The sequence below is a fragment of the Centroberyx gerrardi genome, chromosome 15 (genome assembly GCF_048128805.1).
Source record: "Centroberyx gerrardi isolate f3 chromosome 15, fCenGer3.hap1.cur.20231027, whole genome shotgun sequence".
Taxonomy (NCBI): Eukaryota; Metazoa; Chordata; class Actinopteri; order Beryciformes; family Berycidae; genus Centroberyx; species Centroberyx gerrardi.
The window spans coordinates 16,435,604-16,452,458 of record NC_136011.1 but is presented as its reverse complement, the minus strand read 5'-3'; the positions used below and the strand labels follow the sequence as shown (position 1 = coordinate 16,452,458).

General features: G+C 44.0%; 1 protein-coding gene across 2 annotated transcripts in view; it reads right to left on the bottom strand.

Moving 5' to 3' along the window:
- kcnma1a (potassium large conductance calcium-activated channel, subfamily M, alpha member 1a) overlaps positions 1-14,233 on the bottom strand; it is a 138,034-nt gene extending 123,801 nt beyond the window's left edge. For both annotated transcript variants that reach the window (XM_078288582.1, XM_078288583.1), the window contains exon 1: positions 14,036-14,233. In XM_078288582.1, the coding sequence (XP_078144708.1) occupies positions 14,036-14,218 (183 nt within the window). In that variant the 5' untranslated portion in view covers positions 14,219-14,233. The remainder of the gene's footprint in view (positions 1-14,035) is intronic.
- Between the last annotated feature and the right edge of the window lie 2,622 nt (positions 14,234-16,855).

Sequence of the window (16,855 nt, the reverse complement as noted above, 5' to 3'; positions counted from 1 at the left end):
TCTTATCGCCTAGCATGCATTTTTAAATAGCATAAACCAAGTATATCTCACACCCACACACACCCTTCTCCAAGAATGTGTTGCTTTGATCGACAGGGAGCATGGCATCGATGGTCAGAGGCTGCGTGTCGGGGTAATTACAGAGTAGCCGTGTTAGCCGGCTAGGGCGAGTCCCGCAGGAAGAGGAAACAGCAGCGCAGCTTGCATAGGTAGGGTTTCATCTCAAAAACACCACGCCTTCTGTTCTGCTCACTGGACTTGTCATTTGAGAACACGCGGACGGCTAATTTCTCCTGTGACCTTTGTCAACTTTGACCCTGACTCCTTTTAAGACAGGTGAAAGGCTCTGTCTGTGATCACGCCCAACACGCAGTTTTCCATTTCTGGTCGCCCGAGCAGGGGTCAATTTCTTAAAGGGGAAGGGTGCATCAGGACGGAATAAAGAGGGAAAGGGCAATTAATCTCAGAAACAGACAGCCTGGGGCCACATTCCAACATTCTTCTTCCCTCTTTCCCCCTTCCTTCCTCCCTTATCCTGGTCTCTAATTCTGATTGACTGGCGAAGGCAAGTCTATTCCAGTGTTTTAACAATGCCATGTTTCCACATGTCATCTATGATATCATCTCTGGCCTGTCCCTCTGCGTTTAATTCTGCCAGGATCCTTGAGGGGGTAGAGGGCCAAATGAACAACAAGGGCTCCCCAGCAGAGAGCAGTCTGGCCTGGCTACTGACTTCACAGACCACGGCTCCTTTGGGGGGCACCGCAAAGGAGACCTGAAGGACAACAACAGACGAAGATGCTTCGGGACAGGAGGAAGAGAGAGGAAACAAGAGAGAGAGAGAGACAGAGAGAGAGAGAGAGAGAGAGAGAGAGAGACTTTGACTTTTGATGTTTCTTTAATAAACCATTATCTTAAAATGTGAAAAGAAAATAGAGAGAGACAGCGAGAGAGAGAGAGAGAGAGAGAGAGAGAGAGAGAGATGGGGGGTAGAGAAAGGGGAAGATAGGGAAAGGGGGGAAATGGGAGAAGACAGTAAATATAGACAGAAGGAGAATAATACCAGGAAGATAACACAGATAAACAAAGAACAAAAGATATAAAGTAAAAAAAGGGAAAAAGCTAAAAATGACAGATTGATAGAAAGAGAGAAAGAGAGAGAGAACCCCTGTGGCTTTTGAAAACATGCCAGCACATTTCTGTTGCTCATGTTCACTTGAGACAATGTTTAGCAGAGCAGCTGCTAAGCTCAGCGGTCTCCCGTTCCATCGCCTTCCAGAGACCAGAGCGCAGGACAGCAAAACTGCCCACAGCTATATACCCTGCCCTCTGTCCGTCAGTACTGACCAACACACACACACAGAGAGAGAGAGAGAGAGAGAGAGAGAGAGAGAGAGAGAGAGATTCCCAAAAACCCCATCAGCACATTTGTAATCAAATGTGCAAATTAGAGAAATAAAGTTTTTAGGCGTTCCACAGAAAACTACCAGAAACACACAGGGTAAGCTATAATGAGAAGCCTCACAAGGTTATTTAAGAGGAAAAGATGGGAAGGATTCAATATAGGCCCAAGCAGAAAGGGTGCCCCAAAGGGTCTGGATTAATCATTATCTATACTAATTTAAGATGCAATTTCAGGATCTTTACAAGCTTCCAACATACAAATATTTTCTACTGACAGAGGGATAAATTTAGATTCCCCCTCAAACATGTGTTCTGTCTGGGCTTATTTCAACCCCCAGAATGTGTAATTGTAATTATAACAATTCTAAGTATTTCCTCATCTAAAAATACTAATCATTTATAGGCAAGGGATAAATGTATCCCTTTTTATCTGTCATGATGAAACACTTCAAAGACAATCATGTGAAACTTTTAACTTTTAACCCTGTTTTAAATCTTTCAATACCAAATGTGCGCACAGTATCTTAACTAGTAGGTAGTAACAAGTAACTTTGGAGTGATAAAGTTCAACTACTTAGAGGCAACAAGGTCCAGGATAGAGACCCCAGTGTCAGGCTCCGAATCCCTAGCAATAGTCAAGCATTTAGGATGATGAGGAAAATAAAAATGTGTGAGCTGTATTGTTTTGTCCTCTACATTGTAAGTCAGTAAACAGTACAGTCAGTCACAAAGACTTCACGTTCTGAACCAAATATGGACACATAACAAGATATATTATGAAATAAATATAGACACTCAACAGAATACACAGTAAAAAGTGAAGAAAAAAAAAATGCGAAAAGATACAGCAGCACAAACAACATCAATCTAAGAAATGTTTGACTGAAAAAACAAGGTACAGAGTTCACCACTCTAGCCTTGGGGCTAAAACTGCAAAGGCACAATCACCTTTAGGTTTTAGGCTGGACCTTGGAATAGCCCACAGGCCCTGCTCAGAAGACCTGAGGGGCCTAGCACTGCTGTGAAGACTCAGCAACTCAGTACTATATTGTATTATATTATACTGTATTATATTGAGTGTGCGAGGCACGAAGAGAAACCTGGCTTTGATGTCCGGCCAGTCTTCCTCCAGATGCTCCACTCCTTATCTCTGTCCCTGCAACACTCACTGAGGAAAGGGATATTGTCTAATTCAGACACTGCTGCCATACGCCGGCATTGCTCCCTTCCTGCTATATTAGTATCCAATTCACATCCCCGCTTAGTTTCAATGCAACCAATTAAACCCTGCTTTTCAGAAGCGATGTGTCCAACTCATCGTGTATTCCCTGAGCGTTAGTTAAAGAGCTGGGAGCTCCTCTGTAAAGTGAGATCGGTCTGAGTCATGTGGTGAGTCAAAACCTTTGATCAAAGTTTACTGCCATACTTTGCCAATAATAATGAAATGACTAACATCCACATGGTAAAGATATACCTTCTCATTCATACATTTGAATCCTATAATGCTATATATCCATTTTAGATATCCATTTTAAGAGGTTGTTACTTGAAGTACATCCTTCAATAATTTTATATATAAAGATGTTTCCATCCTAAAAACTTCACACAATACCTAACTAAAGGTTTATCCATAACAGTCATTTTAGAAAAGAAGGTGGCATAATTTTAAATGGTCATCTCATTTTTGAAGCAAACTCTTCTATTAGAGTCAGTTTACTCTTTGCCATCTGTATTCTCAGATTACACACAGCATGCAGGTGCCAGGTGGCTCAAACAAAGATGTGAGATGTCTCACAGCCACTCTGTAATAAATGCTAAAACGGCAGCCAGATAGAAACAAGTGCGTGTGTGATATTGTTCCGTAACATCTGGGGGATGGGGAGGCCTAGCTCTCTCTGCCTTCCTGAGCTCTCCATGGTGCTGAAAATCTCCACTTGAGCAGAATAGCTGAAGCCTATGGCCATCATGTTTTATGCATCCTGCCCAAACACAGAGATGCAGCACTGTGTTCCACTGCGGCCAATGGATTCCGCATCAAAGATGAGCACCATAGACAGCATTTCGTCGTCTGAATCTTAAAACTAGGCCCTGCTACTCCCAGCACTCTCCAACAGCATAATCAATGAACCGCAAGTTTCACCAGAGCTATAACAGCACCACACACCCTAACGCATACAGAGTGTGAATTCTGACTGACAATGGTAAAGAAAACAACAGAGCGGCTAGTAGTGATAACCAGTGCTAAAACAATATTTCAAATTACTTTCACAAAAGGCCAAACATCCTGTGTACATCTGCAGGACATTCAATATCAGTCTCACACTGCTGCAATCTATTTTCGAATATGTAAATACGTTTCAAATAACAGTCATGCAACTAAATTTCTGTGATCTATACAGCCATGATGGGAAAGAATGAGCGAACAGGCATCATGTACTCTCCCAAGCATTATGCAAGTCCATCTCCACAATCACAAGAGCATAGAATAAGACATTATGAGCAGCTCTCTAATAGACAGCTATTACAGATATTAATTCACCCCTCATGATTGCGACTCTGATTGATTAGACTCATTATCAATTATGAACACAGTCGGAAGGACCTTGAGAGAAAGGAAAAATACACGCTGACTGAGACTGACTGTTTACATTGTTTCTAATGGGGCGCATAAACTGGAGTATGCAACTTTTTATGAGATTCATTGACATATCAACGCTCATATCAACAGCAGTGGAGATCAGGAGTGCTGTCGAACACTGAGAACTTCCCACCTGCATCATCTGTCTCTAAGGTAGGGGATGATCCATGATGTTCAAAATGGCTGGCGTTCTTCTGATAGACACTTATCTACGCTGATTAAAACGATCTATGCCCAAAAGCTTCCCAGGAGGGCAGCTGAGCAACTTAATAGTCTTGAGACTACTGACCAATTAAAACGTTGCCTAATCTCAATGGTATAGGCTGTCAGAGAGCGGCACGGCTGCTCTGCATTATCATCCATCTTTAATGAGGCGTCGGCTATGAACCCGTGCAAACTGCGCATCATCTGTACATGATGTCTACACAAGCTGTCATTCGGGGCTCAACACCGCGCGCATCGCCTTACAAAGCCCATGTCACTCTCTGAAATTGGTCCGCTCCGCTTCGTTCTTGTCTAGATACATTTCACAGCTTTCAGAGCAGCGTCAGGCAGCAGACACAACCTGAGTGAGACAGGACCTTCTGGAATTTCACTTTTGCGAGCATCAAACAAGGCTTTAATTGACAGTTGGGCTACTCACTCTGTGCAGCCGCTTTGGAAAATGTCAGAAGAAGTCAAGAGGTAAAATCAGTGTCTAGCAAGCGTGTTTACTTTGGCTGAGCAGGGTTCAGCTTGTACGCTGTCCTTCACTGTCAGTCCGACCTGTGCTTCCCCATAAAAAACACTCCATCTTATGAGTCTCCAGTGCGCACTTAACTACCACACATTGACTGGGAGGCTGCCAAATGGGGTACAATCTTAGCATTGTAGCATGGTGGCTAAGCCTGCGCATTGCTGGCACTCAGAGAGAAACCTGAGCCTGCTGTTAGCCTGCTAGGGGAATGACAATTAGCATATTAGCCTAGCCCCCTTGGAGGTTAATTGAGACAGGCTGCTGAGGGCAGTGGCCATGGTGGCGGTCATGTGCAATTCTCACACTTTAAGCATCTATAACCTACTCTAAGCATGGAAGCTCTGTTTGTATGTTCACCCACAGGGTCAGCCTCACAGAGCCATGTTGGTTGCTAACAGAGAGCGCTGATCTCTAAATAGGCAGCAGAAACACCGCCTGCTGAGATCTCTGAAGGTCACTGTCGTGTCCTCTACGCTATCTGTCTCTCTCTCTGTCTCTCTCTCTCTCTCAATCTCTCTCCCTTTTTCACTGCATCATTGCACACAGCTCAAAGCATCAATTATGACGTTACGCGCGTTTTGATGTCCACAGATCAGCGCTCCACTGGCTTCCCGGATTGCTGGGGGTGGGTGGTGGGCTAAGGGGAATGGAGGGAGGAGGAGGCGATGGCTGGCTATGCCTGATAATCAGCACCAGAAAAGACTAGTCCCAGGGCCGTGCATGTGCTGGCAGTGTCTGGTCACTGTTTCCATGCAATGGCATAGAAGGTTGGGGCATTTCTAGGGTGTAAGCGCTTCATCACGACAAGCTGAAAATAGCACTCTCTGTACTGTTCAATATGAATGCAGAGTTTGATGTCTGAAATGGGGAGAGAACATCAGCAGTGTAAAGCTATAGATAGACACTGTATGTGCATATACACTCTATGTGCAACATACAATTGAATCTCTGTTATGACACATTCAGACAAGAATGCCTCTCACTTCTATTTTTCTGTCACCCTCTCCTACAAGTACACAAGCAGATTTGCATGAGAAACATCAGTGAGCATGAAAACAGGGCTTATATCATAAGCTCCAACAGAGAAAGCAAGGTCCATCTTTCCCATTCTGTTATTTAGAGCTGTATCAGTACCCCGCCATTGGCATGTCACTAACAATGTGGATAACACCAAAATAGATGAAAATACATTTTGCTCTCCCTCTTAAACTACAATTTAAATACCTGTTCAAATACTCTACACAGAGTCCATGTGCAAATATTGATACATTTTCAAAGTAATGAAAGCTAAACCCCTCTCCCTACTTGGTGAAACCTCAACAGTGTTTCTCGTTCATAAAAATAGCATTAAATTTCATTTCTGTGGCCTGGCTATAGGGAGAGCACCCCACCCACACACACACACACACACACCCTTCCTCTGATGTTAAGCTGTTTAAGGACAACAACAGCTGAGGAAGATAGCTGGTGGACTAGAAACCATAAGCCGTGATCCCACTGGCTAGCCCAGGCGCTAGCTAGCTATCTCCCTCCTGCAGGCCTCCCATGCCAGCTTAGCCTAGCCCGTCTCAACCAGGGGATCCATATGCAAATGGTTTTCCGCTGCCAGTTTGGCTAGGCCGGGATCAGGTGGCTTAGTCCCCATCACACATTTCCAATGACGGGAATGCCAGTCCAGCAGTCTTCCCCTCGGAGCCAGGTATACCCTTGCCATCTAACCCTTAACCTCCAAATACCTCCTGGGGAGTGGAGGTCCTTTTAATAGTCCGGTGACAGGCCAAAGAAGACATAACAGCATGACGGCAGGGGAGCACAGTGCTGGGGACAGGGGGCTGGACCTCTGTGTCTGCCTCATGATATACATAGTCCAGCCTGATATATGGCCTCTCCTTGTCTGTGGATTAACATACATCGGCATGGCCCACTACAGTTGTCCCTACATGGCCATCAAATCAGGCCCTGAGAATTAGGGATTAGTACCCAGAAAAGGGTGGATCTCCACTGAAGAATACCTTATGAGTCACACATTCCATCCTGGAGTATGAGAAAAGAAAGTTATATTCGGTGACACTTAGCATAAGGGCAAAAGGAGCTATGTAGCGGCTTACTTTAAATCTACTCGGCTAAGTATCCTATCTATTTTTCCAACTGTTTACATCTTAAAAGTAGATAGTGTGAGGTTGAGCTGAGCGAAAAAGAGCAAAACTTCCAACACACATTGTCACAGACAAATCTTATCAGCTTCAACTCACTGTGCCCCCGCAACTTGTGTTGCTTTGTTAGATCTTAAAAAGTTGAGCAAGGCAGACTGACAAGTTATTCCCATCTTGATAAGAGGGGCTGGGGGAGAGGAGCATGTGTGGCGGTGGAAACTGGTCACGCTTTGCCCTGGGACAGCTCCGAGGCACGCTCACTCCCAGCCAGTGTCAACAGCACATGACAAGACACATGGAACTCAACCACTGGCCACAAGAACATAGTAGTCTGCCTACACATACATTCCTGAGATGACATAAAGTCAAGAACTAAGCAACAATACAAGGTTATATATATGTGCACAGCAAGAAAGGCCTTTATCACAAGTATTATTATTCAGTTGTATTCATTTCATCAGGACTTGGTGGATTTGATTTTTTCCAATTAGTTCTGGACTTAAAATAAGCTGGTGTGGGATGAAGTGGGCTGGGCCGGGTGGGGCTGGGTTGGACTGTGCTGGGTTAGGCTGAGGTTAGTGAGAGGGACAGCTGACGGCAGGGCGTGTGCTCTATGCTGCTCTGGCGAAAGGCAGCTGGTCCGTTGCCAAGCACGAGGGGATACACTGGCTCACAACAGTTCCTCTCCGCAGGCACCTCCGCAATCCACTCCACTTCAATCCGCGCACAAAGGTAAGCGCACTGAAGAGTGTCCCAGCATACCTCATTCACCCTCTCTGCTATAACACACACACACACACAGACTCACTTTTCCTCATCACACAAACACAGACACAAACACACATACGCAGATACAAAGACTCAGGCAGGACTGAATTAGGGCATAAATCAAGGGAGTTGTCTTGCAAAATACAGGGAGACATTTACGCAATCTCAAAGATTAAATTCACTGCACTGAAAATAAAGTCAAGCCTAAGAACACAAAAATCAATACCGATCTTCAATTATGAAAATGTATGGTAATGATGTAAAATACATTATGGCTGCTATACATCATCAGTTGGGCTATCATAAAGATGAAATTCACCTTGGGGCTTTAAAAAAAAACAGCTAGGAAAACAGATTCACCTTTCCTTACCCTACCTTGAGAAATCTAGCAAGTGTGAAGTGAATGGAGCATTCAGTTTACCGTGTAATAATTGACTACAGACTGACAATGGTCAGAGAAAACAGAGCCGAAGCACCAGATGTGTCCTAGCCCCACCTCTATATTATCCACATCACAGGAGCACAGTCTGGCCTTCCATGAGAGGAACCAGCACCCAGCACATTAAAATCTCATTAAATACGATGAAACTTTAATGATCCCATGATCACCATGGGGAAATTGGGATGTTGCAGCAGCAAATAGTAAGAGGGTACAGCAAAGAAAAAAAAAAAATGTATATATATATATATATGTATATATATATATATATATATATATATATATATATATATATATATATATATATATATATATATATATATATACACACAAATAACAAATAAGAAGGGTTATATAAACATGACTGTCTCAACATTAGAATACGTTAAGTAGATATGTATGAATGAAAGTGTGAAAAGGTATGGGTCACAGCATTAAGAGGGCTTCCAAAATAGCAGTAGTAGTATTAGTAAAAATTACTGAGACAAAAGGCAGTGACAAAAATTAATGGAAAATATGTACGATATTAGAATATAGAATATGTGAGATTATAGCATATACTAAATAGATGTAGATAAAATGCAGTATAGATGCAGATTTGCATATGTGGCACAACATATTTGTGGATGGAGGTAGCATACATATAGAAAATGTGTTCAGAGATATGTACTGACTCTCTGTACTGTACTGACATAAGTACAAATCAGAAATAGTGCAAGCAACCGGAGCATCGGAAAGCAAAAAGTAGTCCAGGATAGTTTATGTGGTATGTGTGGCTGCTTCAGAGGTTGGGGCCGTACAGTCTGATGGCTGTTGGCACAAAAAAGCACATAAAATGCTTCATGTTGCACCTTGGGGGGATGAGGCGGAGGCTGAAGGTGCACCGTAGCTGCACCAGCTCAACATGAAAGGGGTGGGAGGTGTTGTCTAGGATGGAGTTCTGCTTAGTCCTCATCCTGCCCTCTGCTCCTGCCTCCATGATGTCCAGGCTCAACCCAGACAGAGCCAACCTTTTCACCAGTTTGTCTCGCCTGCCTCCCCCACTTTGCTGCTGCCTCCCCAGCACACCAATGGAGAGAACAGTGCACTGGCCAAAGCAGATTGATAGACCATGTAGTCTGTTGCACACATTGAAATACCTGAGGCTCCTGAAGAAGAACAGTCTACTCTTCCCTCACTTGTACAGTGCCTCTGTGTTATCAGTTCAGTCCAGTTTGTAGTTGATGTGCAACCCCAGGTACTGAACCGTCTCCCTCCTAACCCTGGATGATGACAGGTGTCAATGGCTTCTTGCTCCATTGGAAATCCACCACCAGATTGGATTGATTGTGTCTCTAAATGCACGACTTGACCATCTCAACAGAATTCAATAGACATGGTTAATTTCTCTGCTGTTTTTCACTGGGAACTAATACTTTTGCCACTGATAAATCTGATCAATTTTGTGTTTACATATACATACATTTGTGTTTAAAGGGTAACTTCGGTATTTTTCAACCTGGACCCTATTTTCCCATCTTTTTGTGTCTAAGTGACTAAAGGGGACAACAATTTTTGAAATTGGTCCAGTATTGAGCGAGATCGCATCGCCGGCAGCCGCGAAATGGGCTGCAATGTAACCAAGTCTCGCTCAAGTTTCGCAAGAGTTGAGTTGTTGCAGGAAGTTACACACAGACCGGATCAAGCGAAAGGTAAAGAAAAACATTTCATTTCTCTGTAGGGTCCTTTCCATAATGTTGTCAGACACTTATAATAACAATCTGAGCCTGTCGGTGGCAAAAACAAGTACTTTTAGTGGACGTACATTGATGGTGCAATTTGCCCCGTCGGATTACATTGCAGCTCGTTTCACGGCTGCCGGCTGACGCAATCTCGCTCAATACTGGACCAATTTCAAAAATTGTTGTCCCCTTTAGTCACTTAGACACAAAAAGATGGGAAAATAGGGTCCAGGTTGAAAAATACCGAAGTTACCCTTTAACTGGTCAGCTATCACTGTCTTGTAAACACATCTAATCTGCACACTAACATAGTAGAAGCTGCTGGCTAGTTACCTGGCTAACAAAGCCAAAAAACAACTGTTTGTTTAGGTTAACTGAGCTGACTCTTCTCAAGCTACAAGTCGTGGTGGTTTGGATTAGGGTGTAGGATGAGGCTAGTAGACTTTTTACTTTTACTGATATTACTGAATGGACCTACACCCACACCACAACAAACCTTTTCAAGTATCTGTCATTTTCTAGCGTGGTTGTTATATATTAGCCATTATTTTGTCACAGTCCATGGACCTCCATGATGGTGCCAATCATGGATACTAAGAGATTTGTGTTGCAACTGCAAAGCCTCTATACTACTCCCCCATGCCCTCACTGATGCATCCCATAATAGAGGAGTCATCCGAGAACTTCTGGAGGTGGCATGACGCACAGCAGATAACCAGACCATTAGATAACCATGCTCAGCAGTAAACCAGCGCAAGGAACTACAACTCAGTGAGACTGCATGGCCATGGGGAGGGGAAAGAGAACAGGCTTATATGCTAACAAGCCTTGCAGCGCGGCAGTAGTTTCCCACACTTCAGTATCACTGAGTGGTTCTGCTTACATTTCTGTCAGCCATGCATATGCATTAGCATTGTCTTGAGCGGGCCTTTCCCTCAGTAGAAAACACCTTCTTTAGAATGTGTGAAGTCTCAAGCTGCACTGCAGAAGAATGATGATGGTTCTGTTTTCAAACCAGGAAATGTAGTGTACCCTGAGAACTGCTGTTTGCAGGAGGACTTAAGGTAAATCCAATTCCAAATGTGTTGACACGTGGCTTAAAAATGGCATTCAAGTTCTCAGAAACACCCAGCAGATAAACGCTGCCATAAATGTTGCCATTACTAGCAGAGTGTTAGAAAAATCAATTTGGGTTTTTTTTCAGTCCACCCAAGAGACGGCACCAGAACAATAAAACAAGGTTTGTTTTGCTGTCCTCCATACGATTGTCTTGTCTTGTTTCAGAGAGATGTAAGTAAAAGGATGCCATGCCAGGTTCCTGGGACTCCTGTCTCACAACTGCTGCCCTGTCAGTGTGTTTATTTTGTCTTTTGCAGGAACATCCACACTACACTACTGGTCGCCACCACCATATTCCATGTTTTAAGACACTTTCTTTAAACAATGTAGGTGCCAGTGCTCTTGTACAGTGGCGGTGCTCGTTCTTCTTTGCCTTATCCCCTTATCTCCTTCCTTCTTCTACTATGACTTCTATGAACTATGACCTCTCCAAGTCATAATCCTGACAGAGAGGAGACGGGGAGAGTGCCATTAGAGAGAGTTGGGACACAGCTAGCTATGTGTCAATGGTAGAGTGTGGAGGAGGATACTATGCAATGCAACACCCCCTCTTAAAACCCTCATCACCCCCCGACCCCCCGTCCAGTTTCCACTTCCTCCTGAGTCTCTCTCAGAGTTTCCACCTCCATTTACTTGCCGCTGATTCCGGGTTCCTAGTATTGCCAGAGAAACCCCCCCCCCCCCCCCCCCGGCCCCGCCCCCGCCCCCCTCCCCCCTCCCCCCTCCACCACTCAAGCCAGTTATGCATCCTGTTTCTAACACATGCCAACTGAGACGGCCTCACCAGTCAGCTGAACACAGATCCAGTTTCCTTTCTTAATACTCCTAACAAGCCTTTTCCCTCTGCAGCCAAGTGTCAAGTCCCTACCAAAGTCACCTAAAGGGACTCTGCCTTGCCCCCACAGCAACACAACGCAGAGCGGGAGCACCAACAGTAAGATGCTTTCATATCACCGTTCCTCCTCATTTAGAGGAAATGAGACACAACCAGATACCCACCAGCAGTCACAAGATGGATGCCTCATTATATTTGCGGGATTTATTTTCATCAGGTTCCTCGCAAGACACTGTGAAGTAAGAAGGATGACATATGGTTTGGTGCCATTTCTGATAATGGGATGCATGGGCATAAGGGAATGACAGTAGGCTGACAACCAAGTAATAGCCTAAATAGAATATTGGATAGAATTATCTCTCGGTCTAAATGAGGTCCGTTTTTGATGGACTTGAACATGTGATTACATACAGACTGGGAAATAATTTGGATTCCCAACGCCTGATTGTGTTTTAACTCTGAGCGCCCAGGCGCCTGGCTGGCTGGACAAACTGTCCATGGAGTAATTAAAAGGTAATGAAGTAAGGACACCTCAACATGAGATGGCCAATGTAGTTTAAACCATGTTGCGGTCCAAATCTACATGCATCACGGCTTGATTCTACACAAGGGATATGGGCGTGTGTGTATGTGTGTGTGTGTGTGTGTGTGTGTGTGTGTGTGTGTGTGTGTGTGTGTGTTCGAGGTAGCATTCAGCTTTAACACGTAACAATTAACAAGTGGGAGTATGGTAAAGATGCACCAAAAACAAAACAAACCAAAAATAATGATAATACTCAGTTTCACATCTTACGAGACACAGTCTGGCAAAGCAGTGTAGGCTATTTTCTGTGGTGACTGTCAGTTTAAGATGCTCTCTTGGTGCCCTGCCTCGTCCCTTGTGACACACCTGTCATGATACCAAGCAGAAATGGGCACAAAATGACCTGGGCCACCCAAAGGACTTCGCAGAGGAGCAGCAAGAGGGACATGAGACTTCCCCTCCCTCTTCCTCTCTATCACTCTCTCTCCCTTATTCCTTCCCTCTATCTTTCTCTCAATTCTCTTTATCCATCTTTTCAAACCCTTTTTCATTCCAAACACTTAAGATAACAATTAAATTGGAACTGTCAAAACAGATACTATACCAGATATTTCACTGGATTAACATGAGTACCAGAATATCTTCTCATTAGAAGCACACAATATCAAAGAAAATATGCAATGTTCTGCACACCTTGAGCAATGTTACCTTTTAACTCCCGTTCCGCTCAACCAGGGGACCACATGTGCCATGCAGAAGTGTGTGAGTCACTTGTGAAGCAGGCTTTCATACACATGTGAATCAGCCATGACTCATCTTCAATGTGGGCCACCCCAAGCAAAGTAATGAGCAGTCATCCTTTTATCCTATTTCTAGATGAGTACTGCAGACAGGTTGCCTTCACCATTCTGCAAAGTGATTTCATGTATGACGTGCAACAAAAACACATTTCTGCGACCACTGATTGCAACAAAAATAAAATCAAGAATAGCTTAAGCTGTGAGATGAAGAAGAAATAGCGTATCCAGGGACTTAACATTGCAGAGATGTTGCATACTGTGAAAGGGAGGTATTTTTTGATGTCATTAGGTCTGCATGACATGTCCCAACGGACTTCATTAGGTCTCAGCGTTGGAATGTGTAAGATCACATCCTTGGTTACATCATACTAGTGCATGGTCCCCTTTAATATTTCCATTCACCCAAGAAGTTAAGGGCTGGCACAGTATGAGGGTGTTTTGATGGGTGTAGAAGCAAAAGAATGAAGGATTCTCTCTCATCTCATCCTCCCCATACCCGTCATGCAACACCACCCCCTTCATTCAAGAGTGGGAGCTGGCAAACACATCCAAATGACAATAACAATCATGTCCAAGGGATGCATAAATTATAGGCTACTGCAATGAGCATCTATATTCCGTTTGGGCTCAAAGGATTATTTTGCAGATGGATGATAGGACACCTGAAACAAGCAGCATACTGTCAATATGTCACTTTCACAATACAGGCCATTACAGGGGCAACAGGCAGCGGGCTCAGGCCAGTGTGACATAGGGAAATGCGAGTGTTTCTATGTGCAAAGTGACTGGTGTGCAAAACAGCCCCCTACAGTGCAGTCGTGACGATATCAAGGATTTAAAGACATTATTTTGCATCCAAATGTCAGCTCAAATGATTGTTGACACCGTGATTACTGTACCTTGGTTTTGATGTTGCAGTGGCAGCAAACAGTCCAGAGATATTTGAGGGTCCTCCACAGCAGGATGATGAAGAGACCCCCGAAAAACGTCACCATGGAGGAGGCGAGGAATGCCCACCACATGCGCTGTCCATTATTGTCGCAGGGCACCTCAGACGAGAACGGGATGACCACGTCTTCCATCTTGGATATAAAGATCGAGGAGTCCGGATTTATATTAGTATTGATATTATTTGTCCTCATAGAGCTGCCGCTTCCATGGGGAACGGTGCCATCTGCCTCAGCTAGCATTTAGGAGCCTTGGAGAGCCTGTGCCAGCGTCCCCAGCCCCACTCACCAGCCATATTGCTTGAAAAAAATCCCCCTCTTCGCTGTAGATTATTTTCACCCACCCGATGGAGTCTCTTTCTGTATTTCACTAGCCTATGAATTGTTTTCTGTGACAGTGTGAAACACCGCACACGCGAACCTGTCCACAATAACGGGTCGGTGGCCCTTGGAGAGAGGCATTTAAATCCGCAATAATGACGAATCTTGAGCGCTCCTCATTTTGAGGGGTTTTCCGAGTCTTTCAGGCCAAATGCCATGGTAAAGACGGTGTCGTTTGCAGCCGTCGAGGCTGCCAATGTTATCTCGGATTATGATAAACACAACGACAGTGAAATATAGGTTGTTGCCTGTTCTCGGCGAGCCGACCTCTCTAGCCGTCTTCCATCCAGGGATCCTGTCGATTAACGGGCGGCGAATCGATTTCACTTTCCTTCGGCGTCAATCTAATCGATAGCCTGAAAGGTTTGCAACAAAACAACAAAATATATAGATGTAATTCAAGTCTGTGAATGGTTAATGGTCACCGCAACGCTGAAGCCTACATAATCTTGCGGGCGTTTTCGTTTCCAATTCTGCGTAAAAGGACGAGCGCTCGGGTGAACGTCGCTGTCTCCATTCGGTCCCCTGCAGCCCTGGCACGGAGCGGCCAGCTGAGAGCGCCTGTCAGATCCGCTCCAGAGGAGAGCCGGGAGATTTACAGGTAGGGGGGCGGAGCCAAGCTCTAATAATAAAGATGGACAGAGGGGCAGTAATACCGCGACGATGTTTATTCCAAGTGCCAACCGGCTGCTTGGGTGTATAAGAGGTAGTTGCGCCTTTGCGTCTCTTTTGTACGCCAAATGACGCACGTCGCAAAAACACGAATAGGCTTTGCTTTTAAAAGAACTCCATTGATCCTGTAATAAATTTTATGAGGATACTAGGATGTATAAATATCACAGCAAAATGATGAGTCCCCATAGGAATATTATAGTGATACCAGAGGAGATGAAAAATACCATAAAGTAAGGTCACTATGAACTGACTAACACAGACAAACTGTAAGTCCCTGCAGGGATATTGTGGCAATATTGTACTGATTTAGTGCTTGGTCTTTTTTTTTTTTTTTTTTTTTTTTCAATTACTGAGTCTGTGGCTCTTCACCCATGGTAGACGCAGGCGTCCCTATTTTCATTTTGAGAAATGAACTTGATAGGTGAATTTGAGGAACACACACACACACACACAGTTACTATGAGTGTCCTTCCCTGATGCTGTGTGATTGAATGATGGATCACCTTCACTTGAAGGACTCCTCCTGAAAGCACCTGTGATTAATGGCCTCACATATCCACGCCCTGTCAATTACTGTATAGGATTACACTTTTAGCTCACATATTAGGTCAAAAACAGGTGTGGATTGGTGATGATGGTCAGGCATGACTAGCAGTAGTTTATGGCTGGACATGGATGCCCTCGAGTAGCCAGCCAGACGAAAGTATATGGGGAAACAGCTGGCTCGGGGCCCTGAATAACCACTGACCCCAGAGCAGCAGAACAGGCAGGTGCACACAGCCACCTGTGTCACCAGGCTCCAGACTTCTTGGAGGTTGTGCTGCAATAAAATGCCAATAATCTCCTCAGTTCTTTTGAGTGCTCCACTTGGAGTGAATGTGCAAGAGTTTTTCCCTTTATGGTTCCTATCCCATCTGCATTCTCCATGACAGTAGTGTCTGAACATAAGGCAATGGCTGCACTGCAGTGTTTTCTGAACCCCTTTACCTTTACAGATATGAGACTAACATTCACGCACACAGATATTATTCAATAAATGCCCCAGTCCCCCAGCACGATTTCCATGAATTGTGGGGTTATGACACAAGAAAAGTAATTTGAAAAGTAAACATACATACACTTTAAGTAAGGTGTGAAGAAGATAAATTATGTATGTGAATTCTAAGATGATGATTTATTATTCAGGGAATATTATTGCTTCTATGGAAATAGCTGCCATAACAGAATCTTCAACCTGGGGGGCAGGCTGTAAAATGCTGAGGACAAGGCAATCTGCAAAATATACCACTTTAGAGTCATGAATGTCTATGCAAGCATTTTGACTTCATATAAAATGGAGGTGTTGCAAGCCAACATTACTATCTGTTGGTTGATATACTGAACAGAATATGAGCTAGAACAAAAACAACCTTTGAGGCATGGCTTCAAATATTTGCAACCTTTTATTCTTTTACCTTTACCTTTTTCTCATTTCTTCCACATAATCTATTTAGAAGTTTAATTCCACGCTTGGGGGGGGGTTACATATGTAATGCTTTAAAATGACCATCCAATAACAACATAACAGTCAAAACTAAGGAATTTATTAAGATTGTTTACTATGGCATTCTACCAGTGTAACAATTGTACATTAGTCTCAGTTTGATAGCATAGACCTATTGCTATATACATTGTAAAGGTGGATTTATGCATTGTGGTGCCACTGAACAGCATGAG